Source organism: Falco rusticolus, chromosome Z, assembly GCF_015220075.1.
Source record: "Falco rusticolus isolate bFalRus1 chromosome Z, bFalRus1.pri, whole genome shotgun sequence".
Classification (NCBI taxonomy): domain Eukaryota; kingdom Metazoa; phylum Chordata; class Aves; order Falconiformes; family Falconidae; genus Falco; species Falco rusticolus.
The window spans coordinates 30,979,487-31,004,705 of record NC_051210.1 but is presented as its reverse complement, the minus strand read 5'-3'; the positions used below and the strand labels follow the sequence as shown (position 1 = coordinate 31,004,705).

The 25,219-nt window shown below is 39.2% G+C and overlaps 1 protein-coding gene across 4 annotated transcripts in view; it reads left to right on the top strand.

The window, feature by feature from the left end:
• PIGG (phosphatidylinositol glycan anchor biosynthesis class G) overlaps positions 1-25,219 on the top strand; it is a 93,767-nt gene that overhangs the window by 18,494 nt on the left and 50,054 nt on the right. For 3 of the 4 annotated variants that reach the window (XM_037373324.1, XM_037373325.1, XM_037373326.1), the window contains exons 7-10: positions 2,665-2,882; positions 5,634-5,915; positions 15,041-15,498; positions 22,862-23,053. In XM_037373324.1, the coding sequence (XP_037229221.1) occupies positions 2,665-2,882; positions 5,634-5,915; positions 15,041-15,498; positions 22,862-23,053 (1,150 nt within the window). Of the gene's footprint in view, positions 1-2,664; positions 2,883-5,276; positions 5,354-5,633; positions 5,916-15,040; positions 15,499-22,861; positions 23,054-25,219 lie in introns of those variants that run through there. The other variant, XR_005101879.1, reaches the window with a different exon arrangement.

Here is a 25,219-nt window from a genome sequence, read left to right as displayed (position 1 = left end):
CTGAATTGTACTTTCTAGCAGATACCTGCAAGCCTCCTGCACAGCAGGATCAACATACTTTGGAGTCTGTTAGAAGCCTTGGGAGACCAGACTGGACATTCTGAGTGAAATGTTACTTTCTAAGATTCTCACTCTGAATTCAGCCTATAGTAGATCACAAAGTGTCTTGTAGTGATAAGGGGCTTACAAATGGTAAGCACAACTCTTTCATAAGTGTACAAGAATCTTGAATAGAAATAATTTATTCCTCTTCATTCACCTGAAATAAAATTAAAAATGTTTCTGGATTTAATAATGTACTTTTGCTAAAAAAGGCTTAACAAAGAACATGGTACGTTTTTTCCAGGTCTGATATACTGTTGATCTACTAGGAGTAAAAATCAGCTGTGACTTAAGTCTTTGTGACACTGAATTTACTTCAGTTATTGCTTTATTCCTTGTTGTCTGAAAGTGTACAGCAAATGTTTTCCTCTACTCTTAACTAAGGATTGCAACATGGGAAGATAACGATAGGCTCCTTATATAAAAATTTCCAAATTGGCTGTTTTGCCCTTAAGTTGTGCCCTTTCAAGAGAAATCATAGGGAAATAGTAAGGATTATTAATGTGAAGTGAAACTAAGCATTTATTTTTTCCAAAAAATACAGATATATGTGAATGTTCACACATAACATAACAATACAGATTTCTGAAATTTATGCTCTTGGTTTTCTTGTGTTTTTGACTGAATTTATGCTGTGATTGCGTACTATGCTTGGTGACTAGTATTTTAAATATATGGCATGTTGGAGTATGGGGTGATGCACCTATAAAGGGTGAAGACATGTCTTAAGTGCTTTCAGGAACACCACCATTTTCCACTTTTACAGTAAAACACAGAAACTGACCTAATTGTTCTATTGTAAATAAACTCTCTTGAAACCAAACTTATATGAAATGAATAGAATGCAGGTGCACGTAGGACCCACGATAATAATTTTGGCAGAAATTCTTTATATTTTTTTTACCTTTGTGCTTGTAGTGAGTGTTCACATTTTTTTCCATGTGTGAACAAAATTATGCTCTTCTGTTTTCACCTTCAGAATGTGTTTATTGACACTGCTGAATATATCTTTGGGAAGAAAAAAGGCTATCAAGACTCAGCTTTTGTGCTGCAGCTTTTTGTGTAAATGTTTTGTAATGGGAAAGTTGATGATGAAAATCAATGGTATTTGACAGGAGAATAAAATAGTAGACTACTTCCGTATGTTCTTTGAATTGATTTGAACTGTTGTCTCTCCACACCTACCCTTTGGCATGTATGAACCAGAACAGGTGGTGTAGAGTAAGGATTCTGTGGAATAACTAGTTAGGGGAAATACATGTAGGAGAAAAGCTACTGCCACTGTACTTAAAGGACTTCTCTAATGTAGGATTTGGTTGTTTGCTTTTTTAGTCTGTCTCCTGTTGTCCTCAAGCTTTTAAAATAAATTTAGAGAGAACAGAATAATACAGATGTATTTCTAGAGTATAAGAGAGAAAGGAAAGAAACTGTAGTATCTCTGTACCTATATTAAAAAGGATGCTCATATTAAAACCCGAACCTGCACAGTTCAGTTATTGATTTAAAATTACTTCCTTCAGGGACATAGTGTAATGCTAGTCTTGCTCTCATCCCTAATTCTGAAAGCAGACCACAGTCTTCATATATGTTGTCAGTGTTCACCTGCAGTCCTGTTTGCACATAGATTTATCAGAAGACTTAATCGGAACTACATTTATACAAGAAAATATTACCTACATACAGAAAACAAATATGTGTCCTGGAGGTTGGGTTTTTTTCTGGGTTTTTCTTGATTTATTGTTCAGTTTTGGTTTATTTTTTATTTTTCTTCAGGTCAGAATGTTTTTTAGATGTAGATGGGCCATCATGAAATCAACTTCTGTCACAAAGAGGCTTGCTTCCATACGTTGGTCGCAGCATCAGATTTTCTCGGTTTTTAATCTGGCTAGGCTGTGGGCCTTCCTTATTATAGCACAGTTACCAAGTTTCACCACTGAGGATTGCTTTGCACCAGCTTCATAGTCCACGTGTCTGAAGCCAGACTGTGTGCTTCAGCTGTTGACTTTTCTAGTGCTCCTTCAAAATCTTGCATTCTGTGTGTTGGACTTCACATTGCCAACTGACTCTTGCTAGCTCTGCAGCGAAATGGAGGTCCCTGATATGGTGTGTGTGTCCCCTTTGGTGTTTCCTCCAGGGATCAGCTATTTGATCATTTCCCCCTCAGCTTGTACAGTATGGCCTGGACAATGAGTGGCTCCAGTGTAAAACAGGACTTTTTTCAGGATTTAAAGCATTTAGATAGTTTTTTCCTGGAAACCTTTTGTAAGAGTAAATGGATGCTTTATTACATTTGTTACCATTAGAGGTCTTAACATTTTATCTGGTTAGGGATTAGTTGTTTTTATTCTGAGTAACTGGCTCATTGTGGTCTTGCTGCAGGAAGGTAATGTAACTTTCTAGGTATGAAAAGTGTCAACCCCCATAGCATTTTTTTGCTAATACTGTACAGGAAGATATAAAGACATGATCACATCTGTAATTAATCCTTCTTGTTCATGGATCCTCTTATCTCTGGTGTTTTGTGTTTTGTTGGGTTTTTTTTTTTTTTCTTCCCCTCCTTAGATCCTGGATATGAACATTTTAAGATAGCAGAAAAGTCCCACGGTAATTGGATCAAGTTGTATTTAGAGGGAAATAATTCAGAAATACTCTTAAATCTTGGCAAAAAGGTCCTGAAGCAATACTTGGAGGCTCTGAAGACTCTGAGTTCTTCACTAAGCAAACAAGTGGCACAATATGACATGTATTCGATGATGGTGGGGACCGTGATCATTATGGAGGTATGAAAGTATGTCTTTCTGTGACAAAGCTAAGTGCACAAACATGAAAGTTTCTGGGTTTTGACTACTTAGTGTAAACTCTTACTGGTCTTCAGAATTACTGAGTATGAACTTTCAGAGTTGGCTGACTTTCTGCTTGGGTGAGGTTAGTATCCTTTTTAAAGTATAGCTTGGCCTTATGGTTCAAAAGAGCTTTTGATATACACTACTTACATTTTTGTGTAACTAGTTACAATAAATTTGCAGATGTGCTGCAGCTTGAATTAGTCCCATATTAATTAGCCTTCTACTTTTTGAGTAGCCTTAATGCATTTAAGAAACCTCAGAAATCTGGTAAGTGAGTTCCTACCTGTTCCTTTTTGTCTAACAGTGAACCTCGCTGCTCAGAACAGGCAATACCTTGTGTGGGCAATTTTCACAATTCCAAGAATTGTTCTTTGTACTGATAGTTGTAGAGCCCTGAAATAAATATCTGCTGTAAGGTGCAGGGCTGCCACTTCATATCTCCTGTAGGAATAAGGATAAGATATCCCATGTCTGGAATTTTAAGTGGCTCTCTGCAACTGGTATTTTGGGCAATTCTCAAAATGCTGGAAGAATCCTTTGTGGTAATGCTTTGAGATGCTCAATGGATACTATGCCTGTATACTGAACTTTTATTTACAGAAGCTTGCACTGACCTTTTAGATGACACAAGTGTCAACTTTTTCAAGGATAGGCATTGTTCCCTAGGATGGAAATACATACTAGAAGCTTAATTTAGTCTTGCATGTGTGTGGTGCTGTACAGGACTGTGTAATTACTGTAGCACTGGTCCTGTTCAGTGCCTGGAATGACTAAGAGTACATGATCATCTGTTCAGTATTTGAGTCTCCTTTGTCCTGGCAGGGCTGTATGCCTCATGTTGTGTGCACTGTTCTCTGTGTAAACTACATCTGAAATGGCTTTCTGGTGGATGGCTCAGTGGGGTTTATCACTCTGCTAACCACTTCACAGGAGTTAGTTCAACAGTACCCATGGTAGATGAGATGGTAGGTTCTGTTCCTGCTCTACAGATGGCAAATCTGGAGGTGGACAAAGCTCAGCACAAAGTTGAAGTCCTTCTGGGTTTTTTGTTTTTTTTTTTTTTTGTTCTTTTGTTTTGGGAACCTACGCATTCAAGCTCTTGACAGTTGCTTTGGACCTGAAACCTGATTTCTTTTGCTTTTTTCCCCTGGAATGCAGGTGTTTACACTTTTTACAAAACAAATCTTAGGTATTTTACTCAATGTGCCTTCATCAAAAGAAAACATGCACCTATTAGCCATGAAAATTTAGGTTGAGAAGAGCTTGCTCAGCTGCACCGTAAGACTTGGTGCAAAACTACTGGGAATTTATTTTTTTTCCTTCAGTGCAGTACTCAAACTGCCTTGCTTTCCAAAAATCTTTTTGTCTTGATTTGTGTTTTTCGTGCTCACAGAGTAAAGAAGAATAGGGAATCTCACAGCTGACTTCAAACTACACTGTGCTATAAATGCCATTTATCCTGTATTTCAGATGAGGAGAATACATCTGGGACATGAATTGATAACAGTGCATTTACTCAAAAGAGCTAAATTTAGATTGTTAGTTAACGACAATGAAATAATTTTCCTAGCATGAGTGCTGTCTGTGTTTTAATTGTAAGTGCTGTGTTAAAAGATAAGATCTAAGCCAGTTTGTTACTGTGTAACCTCATATTTTCATAACCAAGTGAACTGTGTGAAGTTGAGTATGAAAAAGGAAGACTGTTGCAATGCATTGAATTTGTTTTGGTCTACTGTACTATACCTCACTGTATTTGGGCGGGGGGGGGGGGGGGGGCAGGGGGAGAAGTCTTTACAAGTGACAGTGAAAGATTACAGGTTGGCAGTCATCTGATGTAGTTGTTTTTATCCTGATTCGTTTTTATCTTTGCCTAGTACAAGCTGATTGAGCTCAGTGTAGTCCTAGCTCCATTTGTGCCACTTGCAAAGCATTTTAGCATGTGGCTGAATTTTCCCTTTACTTGTAAACGTTTATACATGGGTAGCAGAAATTATTAATGGTATTATTCATCTCCACTGCTACAGTTACCAGAGAAGAAACTTGGAATTCTGCCTGATCTGTGTGCAGGTTAGATCAAAGTGAAAGTATAACCAATAAATCAAGTTAAGATAAGGAGAGGTACAAAAAAACCCACTGGGATAACTCATAAGCTTGAAATGCAGCATACAGTTTTGTGATAGCGTGAGAACTTCCCCTGATCTGGGAAGCTATTTAACTCAGCAGGTTCTCTGTGTATGTTTGTTGTGAGATAAATTGCCCAGGACAGAATGTGTATGTAACTCTAGGCATCCACAGGTGACAAATGATGGGTCAAATTTGTTTGCTCAGGAACTATTTTGATACTGGGAGACAAAGATACTACTTTTGCAGGGAGTGAAGATCATGCATGTCATCAGTTACCACAGGTGAGGAGGCACATGATAAATTTATTAAACTCTGGTAACTTGTGTGTCCAAGCCCTTAATAAATTAAACCACCATCTTTGATTCTCCTATTCATATGGTAATATCTTATGGGGGACAAAAATCCAACGTAGTTCTTCACAGGTTATTTTTGTAATAAAGTATGTATACTAGCAGAGTGACATGGATGACAATGCTATGATTTTTTTTTTTTCTGTGAGTTCTCACTGTATGCTTTGGCTAACTCCATTTCTTTAAGTATTAATTTTCTGGTTTTTTCCAGGTTCTGCTGCTGCTTTTGCTCAGCATTCCAAAAGCTCTGAGCAGCCAGGCAGAATTTGAAGTGCCCCTCTCCCCTCCACTGTTCTCTCTGCTGTTTTACTTGATGTGTCTGATGCTGTGTGCGGTTCATGTCATTGTATGCACATCAGCAGAAAGTTTATGCTATTTCTGCAGCATGTCCTGGTTAACAGCAGTTGGAGTGATGATGCTGATTTCTGCACTCATGTGTGGTATTTTATCTGCCATTGCAAAGATCTTTGAGAATTCCAGACTTCCACTGAAGGTGAGAGCATGCATTAATTATGGTTCGAAATGTTTTGCTCTTTATGGCATACTTTCAGATAAAGTTTCATAAAATTCTTCTATGTGTAGACTTAAATTGTTATTTACAATGTAATTTTAATAATTTAAAATTGGAATTGAAATGTGTATTTACTGTGGTATACCTATTGCTGTAATGAAGATCATAGAAGTGATTATTTTCACATTACTTTTAAGAAAGGTTCTGGTGTAAATTATTTTGCAATCCTTTTTATGAGATCAGATTACACTGTGTACAAACTTTATGCTGTTACACAGTGGAGTTTCACAATTGCAATTAAAGCAAGAGGTATGATATTTTGCAGCATGTACCAGTGACAGTCAGTCCTTTCTCAAATACCACAGATATTAATGCTTTAAGGTATTTAAGGTATGCCAGTACCCTTTCTTATACTGGTATTCTTAATGCTTTTTTGAATATAGTTTTGAAACTGTAGCAGAGGGAGCAAAATTGATCTGTCTATTCTACTTTTTTTAAGTTTGAGTTTAAGAAATTGAGTTTGTTAAAGTCCTTGGAATGCTCAGAAATGTTCTCATTTGTGCAAGTAGTTACTTGCTATAAAGTCCTTGATGAGTTCTATTTTTGCATTGAATAGAATTCAGGGAATTCCAAGGAAATAGTATTTGCAATGTCTTACTCTTCTTCTGCTGTGAAACTTAGTATGCCAAGAGCTGTCAGTCACACCTTAAAATCAGCTTCTGGCCATTTTTTCTGAGGCTCGTTAGTTGTATCTTTCTCTCTGAAATCCAGTGGCTTCAGTGCTCGTGTTGCACCATTGAACAAAGCACTCTCGGTGCAGTACAATCCTTTGTCAATCTGGGTTTCTTTGAAGTATGTTTGTGGTTTTAGTACCATTTTTTATTGTGTGACAATGTGGGGCAAGTGTATTGCTTTAATTATAGGATGACATATTCCTTCAAGCTAAAAAGCAAGTTTTCTGACTTAGAGAAGTGTTTAATAACTGCTATATCTCATATAATTCAGAAAATTCACTACTCCTGAGTGGTGGAGATTAATATTTCACTGTGCAGTGATTTGCTGTAACTTAGTTTTAAATTTAAATTCACGTAAGTAAGACTGCTAATTTTTATTGTTCAAAGTATATCAGTTTATAATGTTTCTGTAATTTCTGAATTTGTGTTTCTTGGAAATGCAGCTTCTCTGAGAGAAGCCTTTGACTAAAAGTAATGCCTTTCTTTTCTGAAGACAGTTTGCGGTTTTTTTCCCTTTTCAGTTTTCTTCCATGCAATTCATTTTAGTGTATTGAAAGTGATTAAAAAAGGAATTATTGATAGAACATGGTGTTTCATTCTTATGTTTGTATTTATCAGCCTTGTAGTATTTAGGTGTGTCAATTGATCATTTAGATAGACTAAAGTAGAGTAACAAGTCAGCTAACAACATCTGCTTAATGAAATCAGAGAAAGGAGTTTCATATTGGGTATAGCTGCTAACAGAACAGTCTTTGTAAGCGTAAATCACAGGTTGCTTTTGGTACTGAAAATTTGTAGCGTTAATGTTTTGCTGCAAAAGCTACCGATGCTTGTGTGGGTTTTTTTTAAAGGCAAATAAAAGAAGGTTAAATTAATCAATGCGAATGGAGAAATCCGCTGAATAAGATGTCTATACTTTGGGGGGTGTTGGTCTTTAAATGGACTCCTTTCACTTAGGACCTTTATTAGCTCTCTATGTTATTGTAAACGAGGTAGAAATTATTCTTAGAAAAAGTAAAAGAATATGGTCTTGAAATAATAATTAATGATCCAGTGTATTCTGTAGAAACTTCACATGTACTTGCTGTGCAATGATAAACAAACACAACTGTGGAATACAAGCTCATTTTTCATCTTGTTACCAGTTTTTCTAATTTTAGCAAACAGTAAGAACATAAAAATGACTGTCTAGACCTGTGTAAAATTTACAGGCATTCCACTTCAGCAGAGCTGAGAGCAATGACAACGGATTATGGCTTTCTCCTCCAGGCTGACCCATCTTTCTTACATGTCTAGAGACAAGTTAATTCCTTGTGACACCCACTACTGTAGGAGTAACTTTAAAGTAACATTCTATGATCCGGGAAAAATGCTTTCCTACTAGGTCAAAGAATCTAGGAAGATGCTGCTATTCCTTGGCTATTACTAAATTTAGAATAGTCGATTACCAGGCACTGGTTGACAGGTACAAGCTCTGCCTTTTTAGTTTGACCTGAGTCTTAGTGTTTCATTCCCATCTGTTCTTGGCATGTTTTCATCCTTGTTAGTGAGACACAGCTGCTGTTGTAAACAGCTTCCTGCAGGTGGCTTGTATATTGCTAATACAGCTGCTCTGTCAATGATCACAGCAGCAATTGCAAAATGTCTCCTGGTGTTCAAAACTTGACTTGGGTAGAAGGGCTTTTCTTATGAAAGGAATTAATTGCCAGCTCCCTCATGGAGGCAAATAATTTCTCAAGGAACACACAAAAGGAAGCACCGATATAATCCATGATGTTCCACTTTTAGAATGAATTTTTCTGAGGAACTTCAGAGGACGAAGTTCCATTTCCATACTGATAATCTGTTGGCCATTTCTGATGATTCCACCTAGTCAGCTATGCCTAGGGTGTATGGACAGAAATGTGGGTGAGAAATCTTTATCTATCCTTTCTATTTCAGTTGTTTTCCTTCCCTCCCCTGCTTTCTCCATATGTCTGCCTTTGAGGACAAACTGAGCAAAACTAGACAAACTGATTAGAAATTACATCTAGGATATTGTTTTGTATGTTTGCCTCCAGCACCCCACATTCTGCTTGTGAGATACCTCTGCAGGTGGACCTTTCTCCCTGGTTAATGTTGGGACTTTTGATCTAATCCCCTGTTGCTTGAAGAAGAATGTTTCAGCAGCAGCTTGTCTCATTTTCCTTTTTGATACCAATTATGACACCATCTGGACAAGAAATAGAAAAAAACCCTTTAATTCACAAGTGAAATTTGTTGTCACTGACATTGCCACTTCTGTCATTTTAGGACAGGGATCACTTAGTGTCTTTTGAACATGGAGATGTGTATTTTCACGTTGCCTTTGAAAATATCTCCATTTGGATGTAATGGAGCAGTTACCAATTCAAGCATTTCCTGTTCAAACTAGAAAGGTGGTGCATATGTGTTTTCTGGAGTTTTACCTGGCTGGGACCTCAGGACATATCAGCAGATGATCAGATCCTCTGTTTCAAGTTGATAATGCATGAATGAGTAGGTTTTCAGCAATGTCTTCCAGGAGGTTTGTGTGTGTGTTTGGTTTTCCAAGGCTGGCACAGGTAGAAATAAAAAATAGTGGATTCTTCATCCTGGGTCTGTCTGTGATCATATTCCTACCTGAGGCATATCTGAAAATGTGGGAGGCTGAAGCATGTCTTATGAAGGCAATAGTAATTCTGGTTGAGGCAGACATGACTTTGTATCCAGACCTGTAGAAATCCATTTTCATTGTCCTATCTTCAATCCTGTTCCATAGGTGACTGGATGTATGTCTCATCAGTCAGAGAGGCACTGCTGTCTCTGTTCAAGTTCCAAAGCAAGTCTGAAATATTTTGTAGGTTTAGTTAGTAGGTACCTCCATTCCAGACATGTATAAAAGCAGTGGTCTGGATTTGATTTACATTTTTCCTAGTCTCAGGGCTGTTGCAGAACAATATGGTGTTTTTGCAGGCGGCTGCTTGTACAAAGATAGAGCCTGGAGAATGTGAAAGGAGCCTGGATAATCTGGTGTTCCTTGCAGTGTGGATGTCAGAGGTTATTTACTGGTAACTGGGGCATACACAGTACAGTTCACAAATGTTCATGTCCCACCTTCCATCCCCTTTTCGAATAGAATACCTAGACTTTGGGGGAGGAAATGGTTGTCTGTATATACTGTGTGTTGATCTTGAAGGGACATCTGTGAGTTAGGAGTATTACTTACGCTAAAATATCTCAGAATCCAAGTGTCTGTGACCTGTGCATCTCCACAGCGCGAATCTATGTATGGGCTCCACTCCTGAAAGAGCCCTGAAGCCCTGCTCTTCTGATGGCAGAAGTAGAATCCTGAATCAGGGTCTTGCCGTTTTAAAAAGCTAATGGGCTTTTCTAAGCTCATGATATGTGATAAAATGTAGGTATTTTAAAAGGAGTTGAGATAAGCTCTCCTGTTAATGGCTTCAGAGCTTTTTTCTTCAAATTGTTTCCGTTCACATCTAAAGATTTCTCTGAAGTGCTTCTCATTTGTAATGCTTTTTTTTCCCACTGTGGCTGAATATAGAAACTGATTACCAAGTTCATGAATTTTCTGAAGACCAGTGCAGGCAGTGTTAGCATCTGCTTCCTGACTGTTATTTATAGTTTCTGATTACTATGTTTCTAGCAGTGCCAGTCCCTTCTTTTAACGACACTTTAGGCTTTAAATAGTTCTGCAGCCCTTTATGATTTCCAGAAAATCTACAAAAAATTTAACTTGTTGTTCATAGCTTCATTCTAATTGCTTGGTAGTTGACTTAAGTGCGGTATTTACTACTACTAGTTGTGTGTTTTTTCCCTATTTCTGATAGAGATCAAAACCAATAGGTTTTTGAAAATAGAACACAAGTTAAAGTTTATCAAATACAGCTTTTGATAACTTATGTTATGCAGAATTATAGTGGTTTTTTCATTATGTAAACAGTGTTCCTCTTTCTCTCTATTTTAAAATACCCTGTTAATTTAAAAATATTTCTGGTTTTTCTCCTCTGTGTGATATTCTTACTGAATTGAATAATGAAACATATTTTTATGCAATTATACCTAAAAATCTTACTGCATTTTTTGACCTGGGGGTGGGGGTGGGGGGGCGGGGAAGGGTGATGGATAGTGCCTTTACTAGGTAGCTTTCAAAAATGATCCCAGACTGCTGTGAAAATGTAGAAGTGTGGTCTGTAGTAGCCTGTCATAGGAAAGTTATCATCATTGGGAGTGAAGACTAGGTTCAGGGAGCCCAAATATCAGAAGGAAACAGAATGATTAGTATTTCAATTCTGGGCGATGGTGAGCATGGGAATTAAAACATTTATCATCTGAAAAGTGATTGTAAAATTCCTCAGGCATCAAGTATGGATGGTTAATTTTGGGGAGAAAGAGGTTTACTCTCAGCCATGTAGAAGCCACATAACTGGAATTGGATCCAGACAATTTTGTTTCTACAGGAGTGAAGAAAATGTAAGTTTCATAGGCAGAGATGTATATATTCCATTATTTACCTACTGGCACTTCTGCAAGCTAGCAAGGTGTGTTCAAAGATAGGGCAAAGAAGTCAGTTTCTGTATTACTTAATTAGTAATGCTGATACATCAGATGTTAAGGCTACTTTGGCTTGGGAGATTATAGACTTAAACTGGAAGCCTGGCATTTCTGCATTTCTAACCCAAAGATTATGTAATAAGTTTGTTTGCCAAGATACTAGTGCGAGTCATTGGAGTGCCTGCTGAGTCCCTGAGAGCTGGACATGTTCAGCAGCTAGAAAGAGCGAGCTGTGTGTATCAGAGTAGGACCTACATTTCTGTGCCCGTAAACTAGATCTCAACTAAGTACAATGTAAGTAACCTAAGGTCAGGCTGTATAAAAACTGTAATGATGGCACTTCTAATAAGGCACAGTTCATATATGAGGGATTACCAGTAAATTTAGAAAAATCTGATGAACCTATTTTCAGTATTTCTTAGATCATCAAGGCTCAGGAGATTATAATTTGCAGGATAATTTTTCATTTTGCATAGTGACTAGCTCTGGTCTGAAATGTGGTTTGTCAGTGAATGCCATTGGACTTTAATCCTTTGATATGAATATAACAGTAATTTTTTTCTCTTTTCACTGGAATTGCGAGAGTCAGACAAGCAGATGGGAAATACAGATCTGACACTGGACATTTTGCACTAATGCCATCACTTTCCTGAGGCTTCTACATGTTCCCCATTGATAATACGTCACTTCTTCAGTTTTCATATCAGGGCTGACAGCAACCAGATACAAGAGAGCAATCCTTATATAGATCTTATGTTATGTCTTATAAAGAAGACAAATGAATTGTATTGAAGACTCGTTCATTGTCATTTGTTAAGGATCTCAGATTCCTTTGTCTCTGCAAGCAGATGGTGCTTATGTGCTCACTCATTATTTAGTTAGTGAAGATTTTTAAGGTCAGCATGATGGAATTATTGGAGTTTAAACTTTCTGTAGTTTAGTCATGTACTGTTCTTGTCTCATCTTCGTGAATTTCATGGTCTTTGGTCTCTGCATGGGCTACCTTGTCCTTTTGTTCCAAATACCAGCTTATAGTATTCGATTTTCAGAGTAGAGTACTAAACAAAAAGGAGTGGTCCTTAGAACGCTAAAAAACTTCAAATGGTAGTAAATTTGTATTGGGCCTGGGCAGTTTCTCAGATGATGACTGTTCTTGTGCTAAGTGTTTACTGTTTTTTCCCTCATTATTGTTGTGTGACCTCACGGGGACTTTTTTGTTGCTTTTTTTGTTTGTGTGGTTTTGTGTGTGTGTTTTTTTGTTGTTGGGGTTTTTTTCTGTGGGTTTTTTTGTTGTTTTTTGTTTACTGAAGTGACTGGCGTGATGTATTTCTTTAACAACACAAGAAAGGGAGAGGATGTGAATAGGTGTTAACTTTAACTGTACCTCCTGTATTCTTTCTCATACATCTTAGAGAATCTTGATTTTTGCAAAAGCTGTTTTCCTCAAAGCAAAATTCCAGATAATGTTAACTAGCTTCTTGCATCTAGTGTGTTTGTTGTCCTCTCCATGTTATGTGGTCTTGCTTATTGAATAAAAAGACGTATGTTGCTGTCAGTAAATCTTAAGCATAAGTGAAACTTGCATCTAAGATGCTCAGGGATATTTCTGTTTTTTACATCTACTTTCTTGTTACCTGCTCTAGTGAGTTTCTATATTGTTCTAAGAAATGATTTTGACAGGTCAGGAATCATGGTACACTGTTCATCTTTGAATGTGAGTATGTTCTCTGTGCAATTTGTCTGTGAATATTCAAGGTGTTTTTTTAAAATTTGTTTGTAAGGTCAAGTGTAGGAGAGGAGGATGATAGGGTTGAAGCGTGCAAAGAAATTAATGTGAAAATAGGTTCAGAAATCCTTGTTCTGAGGCATGCAGTGGTTTTGATTTGGCTTTTAAGTTGTTTGTCAGATGTTTAAAATATCAATTTAAGAGATAGTCTGTGATATTCTGTAAGAGGAAAAATTAACGAGAAAATAAAACAGTAAAGGATGATTTTTTACAGTGTCTTTTCCAAAATGCAGTATGTAACCCTATGTATTAAGGTATATTAGGAAGCCCTGCTGGCTCCAGTAGCCTCTGGGGCTTGGGCATTTGTCCTGCCTGGCTGCTGGAGCCCAGTTGTGCATGCCCAGTCTCAGTCCTTGTCCCTACCTCTGGCTCAGACTTTGAGGAGAAGTTGAAGAGGCTGATGTCCCTCCAGTCAGTGATCCTGTGATCTCTCACACATACCGGTGCACGCTCTGGGCCCTCTGTAGATCTGCATCAGCAACCAAGCTTGGTGATCCATAGTTGCTTTTCCCATTACCAGCACCCTGACTTCTCTTTGCACTCTGATCCCTCCAGCTGCTGGAACCTCGGCACACGGTCCTGATGGCCTATGGTCCTCACTCTGCTCTCTGGCATGTGGACCTTCACACACTGCGGTTACTGGCACTACAGGCATGTGGTTCCAATGACCCGTGATCCCACTCCAGTTGCTGGTATTTGCTTTTACTCGATCTGGTCTCAAGTTTCTGGCATGTGGGCTTGTGCCCAGTTACTTGAAGTGAGACCTTGGAGCCCCCATGGGTGGGATAGAAAGTGGAGGTCACAGAAAGGTGGTTAGGGGAGGATTTGATAGACAGGGTAGACCACTGTGACCAGGCACAAGGCCCAGTGAAAGGAGTTCACTGACTGGCGTCTGCTGGTGCATGACCCTGGCCCCTTCATCCCTGCTCCTCTCAGGTTGCCTCCCGCCTCCAGCCTATCCCTCATCACACCCTCTCCCTCGCTTTTGACACTTTCCTGAAGCACTGCTTAATGAGTTTGTGTAGATTCAGAGGCACCATCAGGTATCTGTAATACTCAAGTTCTGTCACTTCCCCCTTATCTGTTACAAAGTCCAGGCTGATGCTCTTCAGAGCTGGTTGCTTAATGGACTGCCAATTAATGGCTGAAGAGTTTTGGTCATCTTTATGATCTCCCTTCCTGCTTACTTACCAGGCTTGTGTCTCTGTGTGGTCTTTTAGTGGCTTTCCCTGTTACTTTGTATTCCCCGTGAGCAGAAAAGGTCCTTTACCTGAGAATGCCAATGAACCAGCTGCTCTCACCTTCCGCATGCCCTTATGCTCTCTTTTTAGCAGTATCATTGAAGGCAATGATGATGAGGCAATTCCGAGTAGCTGCTGTGAACAGGAAATTGAGCTAGTGGGGGCATTAGACAAAGAATATTGCGGTTTTAGATAGGCACAGCGTGTGAAGTAAATAATAGATGGGTAATGTTTAAAGTGGATTTTATGATGAAAGACACATTTCAAGCTAAGCAGGGTTAAGGGGTGCCATCAGACTGTCTGCAAGCAACTTTTGTTAATTTGATTAGTGAAGGCTGTCACTGTACTGAGTTGACAGTAGCATAGATTTAAACTTAGAAAATTACCTATCGTCTGTATCTCAAGTTTGATCTCTGCAGGACTTCTATTTTTACTTCTACAAATGTGCAACAGGGAGAGAGCTTGTGTCGAATCTTCTGTGACAGAGTGGTAGGGAATCTTAATGTGTATTGTTGTGATGATTATTCATGGAGAAATTTTTTCACTAACACATTGTCATTTTAAAAAGTATCATTATGTTGCAATGCTAGCTAAATAGGCTACACTGAAATGATTCTTTTATAAATTTTTGGGATTTGTCAAGCTAGAAATAACATGTCTCACTGTTTATTTTGTTTTCTTAGAGGAAATGGCTGTAACCACAGTATAAATGCTTAAACAAGTGAAATCTTTGTATGCTTTCACCACTGCTATATTTTTTTGTTTTGTTTGCAGAATCTGGTTGTGTCCAGTTCCAGCTGGTCAGAAATAGATGTGCTGATTCTGGCTGGAACAATTGGCCATGTTTTGAGTTTAGGGGCAAGCAGTTTTATAGAAGAGGAACATCAAACCTGGTATTTTCTTATCAATACGCTTTGTTTGGTGCTGTGTCAGGAACTTTGTAGAAATAATTTTCTTCTGAAAGAATGGGAACCTCACCATAGCACCACTATGAAACAAAATTTTGATAGTGTCGGGGAAGCCTCTGAGTGCAAGAATATAGACATTCCAGCAGCAGGTAATTCGAAGCTGAGCAAGGCCACCTCTTCGGCTGAATTCATAAAAGGATCAGATAAGTGGATAAGCTTAGCAAGTCCATGGATCATCCTTATTTGCTGTCGGCTACTTCGATCCTTGAATCAGACAGGCGTCCAGTGGGCTCATCGGTCAGACTTTGGACATTGGTTGACAAGGTGTGTATCAGATTTATTGTCATATTTTCTGTCTTATTTGAAAACTAATGTATGTTTCATTTGATTAAATAAGTATACATTTTTATAGTCTGTTTAGAAGAGTGCTGCAAACAGTGGTAAACAGTGAAGTAACATAAGGAGTTCTTCACTGCTATTTCATGCAGAAGTAATTCCTCGTGTACTATCAATAGTTGATAATCTTTGCCCTGCACCATGAGTTATCTAAAGTTTGGGAAATTAAAAGTTAGTTAACAGAACTAAACCCTTGAAATTAGGGCAGAAGGTCCTGCTCAATTCCAAACTTCGTAAAGTTGCAGGAGAAGATGCTGTATGTAGAACTCTTCTGTGTCTATCACAGACACTTAACCTGCGGGTGGAAAAGTGAAGGAATTTTTCAAGGATAGTATGATAAACAGGAAAGGGAATTTTTTACAACTTGAAGTACACTGGAGAGGGGCTTCTTTTTGTAATACCTTCTAGCATTGTGTAGAAGTACAGTCATTATTCAGTGATAAGAAGTACTTGATATTTGAACTGTCTTCTGTACTTCAGCTGGTGGATGGAGAAGCAATACCTTGTGGCTGACTGAACAGGGTTTTGCAGACAGAAGGTGGGAAGGCTCTGCTGTGTAAGATAGATTTCTTGCCAGTACCTTACAGCGTGTGGATGAAATATCATCATTCATTAAAAGTGACATGAGCAAATGAACTAATATGAGACTTGTTACTTATTGGCAGCCTCACAGATAAAATGTTAATTGCTGTGACAGGCATGAGTGGAGAAAGACATGAGTTATTAGGGAATTTATTGCATTATAGCAATTGTTCTATACCAAAGCTTTCACCATGCATTCCTCCTCTTGTGATGAGGTGAGGGATTGAGGGCGGAATGTCATATTCCCAATGATAATTGGGAGTTATCTCACATGATAGAGAACTCTTTCATTATGAGCTAAGCCAGTGTGTGAGCAGGATTAGTGTGATCCGATGCCAGTGGGAGGTTTTTTATAATTAATCCTGAACATCTTCCAAAGATGTATTAGCCCAATAACTTCCTAAGAAAGATGTCTTCTTCAGGCTGTCAGCCCTTTTCTTTGGAGTGTACTAGTGCTACAGTGCCACGAAACAAGGACTTGATATTCCTGAAGCTGAAAAACTGCATTTGTTTCACAGATTTCTTTTGCTTGTATGATCCCCCATGAATGGTTATGGACACTTGGAAATGTTACTAGCCTTCTAAAAATTGTGTGTGCATGCCTGGGTGTAACTTTAAAGATCCTGTCTTGGTTAAGCATGCTCCCACCTCTGATTTCCAGGTGCTAGCTATGCCAGTACAGCAGCAAAACCTGTTGTAGTCTTGGGCTGTGGGGTCTCAGGGAGACAGCACAGGTAGAACATAGTCTACAGCTAGAGCAGGTGTTCCTATGGCTTCCTGATTCATAACAAAACCTGGGAAATCCTGTGTGCCAAACCCTTAACACTGTTGCCTGTGAGGAGCTTCCAAGCAACCCGCTCAGGTAAAGCAAGGTTCTTTACTTTTGTTCTGGCTTAGTCTTTTCTTTAGTTTGTTGGGGAGGGAGCGGGGAGAAGGGAGGGAAGAGACTGTTTTTGTGTTTTATTATTTCTCCTGTAAATTGGATATCAGAATCACAGGATGGTTGAGGTTGGAGGGGACCTCTGGAAATTTTGTTCAGTTCTTCTACTCAGAGCGGAGTGATCAGGAATAGGTTGCTCAGATCTTTGTCCAGCTGGGTCTTTGATATTTCCGAGCATGGAGACTTCACAACTATTCTAGGCAACCTCTTTTTCTCGCCCCCCGCCCCCCATATTCTCATTTTGTTTAAACAGAAATTCCTTTGTCTCCAGTTTGTGTCCATTGCTTCCTGTTTGTTCTTTTGCTGGGCACCACTGAGAAGAATATGGCTTCATCTTTTTTTAACATCCTTCAGCTCTATAATCAGGCTGGTAAGATTCATACTGAGCCTTTTCTTCTCGAGGCTAAACAGTGCCAGTGCATTGAGCTGCTGCTTGTATGACAGATGCTCTAATCCTATCATAATTTTCATAGTGCTTCACTGCACTAGTTCCAGTATGTCTGTAGCTTTTTCTGTACTGCATAACCCATAACTGGACCAAGGTCTGAGCACAGGGGAAGAACCTTCCTCAGCCTGCTGGTGACATTTTTTGTAGTACAGCTCCAAGTGCTGTTGGTTATCCTTGCTGCAAGAGCACACTGCTGGCTGATGATCAACTCAGTGTCCACCAGGACACTCAGAGCCACATCTGAAAAGATGGTTAGCCCCAGTCTGTTGTGATGTGTGTAGCTATTTGTTCCAAGGTGCGGGAGCTGTTTCTTCCCTATGTTGAAGTTCGTAAGGTTCCTGTTGGGACATTTCTCCAGCCTGTTGAGGTGCCTCTGGATGGCAGCAGACCCACCTACTGGATCAGCCACTCCTCCCAGATTTGTGTTGTGTGCAGACTTGCCGAGGGGGCACTGTGCCCCATTGTCCAGGTCATTGATGAAGATGCCAGTGTCGATCCCAGTGTCAAGCCCTGGGGTTGATCCTTCGTGGCTGGCCTCCAGGTCACAACCCTGTGAGCCCAGCATGTGAGCTGTTTTCAGCCCACCTCACTGTCCACTGTCCTAGCCTGGGCTGCTTCAGTTTGCCTGTGAGGATGTTATGGGCGATGGTGTTATAAACCTTGTTAAAGCCAAGATAAACAGCATTGGCTGCTCTTCCACTGAGCTAGTCATGTCATCACAGAAATCTGTCAAGTTGAGTAAGTATTATGCCCCTTCATAAAGCCATCACAACTCTATTATTAAAGCTGTCTGCCTCCCCCTTTAGTAAGGCTGAAGTACAGCAGCTAGATATCAAAACCAAAACTTCAGAGTTTTTTACAATGAGGTGCTCCATGTGCTTCCCCATCAAACTGTAGCCTCATGTTGGGTGTATTTCCTTGGGTCTTGAAGCAAGAAGAGGAAAGGTCCTACAGCTATAGTCTTAGGCTACAACTGCTTGTTCAGCTATAATAGTATGTTAAAGTTTCTCTTGCATTACAAGGCAAGTTACCTGCTGTTTTGCTCCTCCCCTCACTAGCCCTGCATTTTACCAGCACAGCTGTTGCTTTGTTAGTATGGTGAACTAAATCATTGAATAAATGTGGCTGGAAAAATAACCCAAGATGGCGTGGGAAACTTTTGATGTTCAGATGGATCACTTCCCAGTCTGATTCATCATCCAGCTTCACAGGCAAATGAGCTGGCTTAGGAATAGGAATGCGGGAAAGGAAGAGTGTGCAAGCCAGCACTGCTGCTGTTGAAATTCCTGTAGAAATGAAATGTGGAAGAAGAATCTACATGTTTTGAAGTGCTGCAGACATAAACATTTTTTTCTTTCTGCTGTTGTCAAGCATTCCTTACAAAAACTCATTTGCCTTTCAAATCTGATTGAAAAAGAAGCAACTATTCACAAACTTCTACTTTTGGGGGCTTTACAATGATTGTGAAACAGTGCAGAGTGCCTTGCCATGGCAGGCTGAGAGGATGTGTCATTGGGGCTGTAACTACTTCTGCTGTGTTTAGGGAGCAGGTGAAAGAGCAGAACCCTGGCAGCCCTGGCACAGGTTGGCTTGGCCTGTTGTGGAGCTACATCCTGACTTAAATCAATGGGGCAGTTTTTAGCTTAGCAGTAGAATATAATAATGTCACCATGCTGTCCTATACTTCAGTTGCTTTATAGAGTTAAAAGATTGCCCAAAGAGCAGCATTTGAAGTGCATGGTTTTTGGAGTGATGGGATGTAGGTGAGTTCTTGGGTCTGAAATGGTTCACTGGACAAGGTTTGGAAAGATCAGTCAACGATGCAGCTAAATCTTTGAACATCCTGTGGTTTGTAGAACATCTGTGAATTCCTATTTGGCAATCATGCTTGCATTTTCTTTGGTTGGAAGTTTTAACGTCTGTTACTTCTCTTTCACAAGAGAACAGGGTGGTAGAGATGTCTGTTTCCCTAGTGTTTTGATCAGGATTGAGATGATGTGTTTTCCTTATAGCATAAATTAAAAGTTGGTGATAAGCTGAGTTGCATAAACCACTTATTCCTCTTCCCAAAATGCATTGCTAGTCTGAAAGGTTGATTGTTAGTCTATTTTTAGTATGTGTTTAATTTGCATAGTTGTGTCTTAATAGCACATTTTTTAGTAATAAGAAATAAGAACCTTACTTAGATCATGTGTACCCTTGTTAGTTTGAGTTAAAGGCACTCAAGCTTTTTCTAGCCAGCCTTCTATTTTGTCTCTTAAGGTAAACTAATAAACAAACTACCCTCTTCCCCGCCCCCCCCCCCCCCCCCCCCCCCCCCCCCCCCCCCCCCCCCGCCGCATTTGATACAATTATTTAAAGGACAAAAGGAAGAATTTGAAAAACAGAGGATGTCAGTTAATCCTAACAAATAGTTAGCCAGACATGGCCTTGGGAGAAGGAATAGACAGCATAAATATGTCAAGCTAAGAAATAACAAGATAAGCTCAAGAAGAACCAAATGGTTAGTGAGACCAAACAGAAAATTACTGGAACTGTGTGTGAACTGTCCTAATTAGCAGACTAAAAGATCTACCCTCAAGGAAAGAAAGGCCCCTACTAACAAAGCCCCCTCCTCACAGAACATACTTGGTAAAAAAAAGAATCGGTGAGAATTAAGTGTGACTAAACGTCATTGTAAACCATTGTTCAAAGTGTGTGTAGGATAAAATGTTCTACCACGTGTTGAGAGGGGTGCTAGCTTTGTGGATTTACCACCTAGCACCCATCTCTCCGAAGAGGGGCAATAGACAAGTATCTCTGCTCTGTGGACCAGCTCTTGCAGGCTGGGTGAAGAACTCGGGTTTGGGATAACATACTGACCTTTTAAGTCTGTGTAAAAGACATCTTTGTGTCTCATGCTCAGACTAATATTTTGCTTATCTGGACAGTTCTTAAGGGGCTCAGCATTTGAGACAAAGAGGCTATTGTGCAGGTTTGTGCATGGAAAAAAGTAAGCAGCAAACCACAGAAAATCATTCTACCTGTAGCATGTTGAATTTGGCTACTAGGGATGTATTCAACAGTGCTGAAATAAGGAAAAGATTCTTTGTTGTTTGCAGAGAGACTCTGTGAAACCTGCTACAAAGGAAAAAAAAAAAATTGATGGGAAAAGCAAGCAAAAGAAAACCAGACAGTAGATGAAGCAGAAGAGAACATGCAATCCCTAAACTTGTCTGGAAGTCATGTTTTCTTTTGAATTGGTATTCAGTTAGCTTCATTTGGCTGTTAATCTTGGTCAGAGCTGCTGCATGGCTCACTGTGGAAGGAGTGAAGCTGTCAATGACGGCATCAGCTTGAAGTGACAAGAAGCAGCAGGAGTTGCATATAAACCCCTGTGCTAGGAGTCACGAATGCACCATTAGTGACTGATGTGCACATGACTTTGAACATACCCTTGTTGTCCACTGGGCCTTCTCTAAGAATTTCCTTTTTTTTTTTGGGGGGGGGGGGGGGGGGAGGGGGAGGAGGAAGCAGGTAGAGTATGACTTCAAATGTTCATTGTATGAAATTGCAGCTGTTAGGGTCTTGCTTGATATAGCACCAGCAGTTACTTAGTAGAGGTAGGAATTTTTAAATTTTTTTATGTGTTTCTATGTAAGTTTGGTATGAAGAGTCTCTTTAATAGAAGTGCATTGAGTGTTTTAGGTAAGAGACAAAGATGATTATGAAGATTTGTTCTTATTTATCCCTGATTTGTTTTATCTCTCTTGTGCAATGAACAGCCAAGGAGAAGATGGGGTGAAAGGTTTTAAAATTTTCCCCAAGGGTTCATTTGCCAGATACAGTGGCTACTAAATTAGTTCTTCACGTATTGATCACGAGAGATGGTGTGTGCACCATCTTCACAGGTTGCTACAGCAATCCATTCACTGCTTCTACTGTCTCCTGTAGAAAAAGAGCAATAGTGAGGGTAAACATCAAGACTACATTTTCTCACCCGTAGTGTTTTAGTTCTTACTCCTCTGCTGGCCTGCAGAGAGCAGTGCGTCTCTTGGGTAAGTTGTATGAAGTGCTTGACTGGGTCCTTCAGGGAGGACAAACGACAATTTTTCTGCCCCATATCCTTTCCTCTGTGACTTTCAAGCACAGCAGCTGAAACAGCTATTGATCAAACTCCTGATAAAGCATATAGTAGGGAACAGGAAAGTAAACCTGTTAGAAGTATATAATATTGATTAAATCAAAGATAAAATTGCAGTTTTGTAAGTGCAGTCAGAGTTAACACAGATTACAGCCCAGGCTCATTCTCAGTTTGCTGAAGTTGGTGATCTTTTATCATGGGATTTTGAAGTTTGAAAGACAGAAGATGGAGCCCTTGGCTCTCACACACTACATGACGTTCTTAACAAAACCTAAATCTAACAAAATTAGTCGGCTTAGGTCATTTGGGATACTGGGAACATTTGCAGTAGGCAAGGGTTAGCAATTCCTGGATTACAGTGGGCCTTCTGAAATTGTATAGCTAGCTATGGGTAGGAGTTGAGTGCAGATCTTTATGTTACCGCACTACATTTTGTAGTGCTAATTGATATCACTATAGATTTAAATACATAACATTCCCAGCATGCTCAATGAAATGCCTTTGATTCTGGAATGAATGTTACCTATTTGCGATGCAGGGGAACAAACCAACTGTATCTGTAATCTTGGCTATGATGCAAATTTTTTTGTCTCCTTCTCTTCTATGTACTGATCCAGTAAATGTACTGTAGTTGCAAAAGGGAAACATATTGTGCTTACATGTGTATGTTTTAAACTGTGTAAGTATATTTTTGGTCATTTTGTCTAGGTAATGTTTTGTTTGTCTAAAATTAAACAAATCAAACCATGTGCAGTTATTTTAAAAGGGAGAATAACTGATTTTGTAGTGCAAAAATCTTTTCTGCTTTATGCTAGAAAGTGAAATGCTGTAGTTTAAGCCATATGCACTGTTTCAAAATGTAAAAATAACAAAACCCTAGTTAAAAGCATTAGACCCTTTTCATTATGCAATACGCAGCTCAGTTTTTATATAGTTAACAGAATAACTAGCGTATGGTGGAACACAATAATTACACTTTTAAACATGCATGCTTGAATAGAAAACCTCATTAATAAAACTGCTTTTCTAAAAATAATAAAATATTTTACCATACCTCCTCAAAGTTCATAACAGATGTCAGTTGCAGTGATTAATTTGGAAATACGGTTCTGTAGCTAAGGTTTTGTCAAATGTGTTTAGCAATAATTACAGTGGCTTGAAGGGTTTTTATTGTTTGTTGTTTTCTTTTTTTTTCCAGCTCTGAACATAAATCTGAACTCTCATTCTTGGCTGCAATCTCCCTGCTTATGATCCTCTTTCTGGTTCAAAGAAGGTGCTCCCTAGTTTCAAAAATTGCTATGGCACTCGGGCTCCTGGGAGTCTACAGTTACCGGGCAGCTATTGGAAATGTCATATTTCCATGGCAACATGACAGCAAAGATATTTCAAAGTAAGTTAATCAACAGATATGTAACTCTATTTCTAGAGAGGTGCTAAAACTTTGTATATCAGGGGATGGGGTGGGAGGGGACATGTCTAGGCTGGAATCATATTCTTATGAATAAAACTCTTATTTTGTAGGTGGCCAACACTCAGTTTTTGTGGTGTGTGCATAATTTTGAGCCCCATAAAGCATCTTTCGACTGTGGCAGATCAGAAGCAAGTCAGATAAGAATTAATGTGAGGAAAATCTAATAGTCATGCCCTGTATTTTTGCTACAAAGAAACTCCAAAAGCACCACCTCCTCTTGTTTTAGATGGACTTAGCAAATTTAGTAGGGTGCAGGCCAAGCTCATTTAGCAACTTGCTACTTTTGAAAAATGCTCAGGCAGTAATTGGGAGAATTGCTTTTCCATATCTTTCTTTAGCAGGTGAGTGTTCTGTAATGTATGGCTTTTCAAGATGTAACCAAATCCTTCTTGAGGTCTAAGCTATGCTGCAGAATGCATACTAAGGGTATTTATGTGGATGTTAAGTTTCTTCCAGAACTAGTCTGTAACTGTAAGGAAGGTATTAGCTGTTTTACCAATAGCTAGTTTTGGAATGTAGCTAAGTGGCTTTAGTTTTCTTATGATGCTTTTTACTGTTGGATTGTACCTGACCCTGCAGCCTCATTTTTTTTCTAATGTCAGAGAGCTCCAGAAAACTTCCAGAGACATTAGGACATTTGATGAGGAGGAACAGGTCATAGAAGAGAAGTAAAACAATTGTCTTCTGGATGTAATAAACTTCCTCTCACACTCATTTTGAATTTGGTATGGGTACAAATGGTTTCTGGGAGCTTCTTAATCAGCGGCCAGAGATTTACAAGATAGGCAGAAGTGGAAAACCCCTGCAGGAGTAGATCTTAGGGCATACAGAAGATCAGATTTGCTAATGCGGCATGTTTTATAACAAATATTTGAATGTATCTATATCTAGATATATTTACATACATTCTGTCATTCCAAATATTTCCAAATAATTCTAGTTATATACTAGTGTTAAGTTAACATTGTGTGCTAGTTCTGTTGGATGGTGAAAGTAATGGTAATCTTTACATAGTTTGCAGGGTTTGGCTCTGTGTTTGAAACATTTTGAGTTTTTGAGCGTGACCTCTAGTTTTGCTTTTTGTTTGAGTAAAATCCTTGGAGAATACTGTCCTTGCATACAGCAATTGATCTGCAAATAAAATGTGGTTAGAGAAATAAGTGGAATACTTAAAGATTAAAGACAAAGCATTTACTGGGAACCATCCATTCTATAGGTAGCATGTTGATCGCTAGTAAGAAAGGTACAGGCTTTTTGTGTAATTTCACCTTAAATAATGAACATGTTGATTTGCTTAAATTATGTCAGACCTTCATATAGCTCTGATTATATACCAGTTTAAAAGCTACTGTCGTGTTTCAAAGTTTTATACATTTTTTACCCTTTGTGTAAGCTCTTTGGTGAAAGCTGGTAGAGTCAGCAAATACAAGTCTGATCTTTGTGTTGGCATGTGTTCTGCACCTGGGGCAGGAATATTGGTGCAAGGCTCTTTCTAGATCTCAGGAAGAAAGGACTAACAACACATATGTAACAAAACTATTGTTTTAATAAGGTAGAGTAAAAAAGGAGTGTAGGTAGTGAGTGCCTTCGGATGCTGGGAACCCTGCTTTTGTGCAGCATCAGACAAACCTCAGATGAATCTTCCTGCGGCACACAGGTCCTACCTGTGGAGAGGTTCTGCATCCCTCCCATACCCATGGTGCCTTTGATTTTGTGTAAAAAAAAAAAACAAACAAAACAAAACAAAACAACAAAAACCCCAAACAAACCCAAACCAACCCAAACAAATCCGCTTGTCTAATTCTGCCAGAATGTTAATCTTTGCCATAATGCCCACCAGCATGCAACACAGGCTAGCACAGGGGTTCCAGCATGGTGTGTTGCAGCGGCTACTTATGCTAACATGTGGCCTTCTCAAACCTAAAGTACAACGTCTAATGGAGCAGGTGGTTTTCCCAAGATCACTGACACTTCAAACATGTTATTTTCAGCAAGGCTCCCAGTACAAGCATGTCAAAAAAGATGGTAGACACATCTTGGCAGATTTCAGATATTAGCTGATGTGTTGACACGGTGATCCTAGTT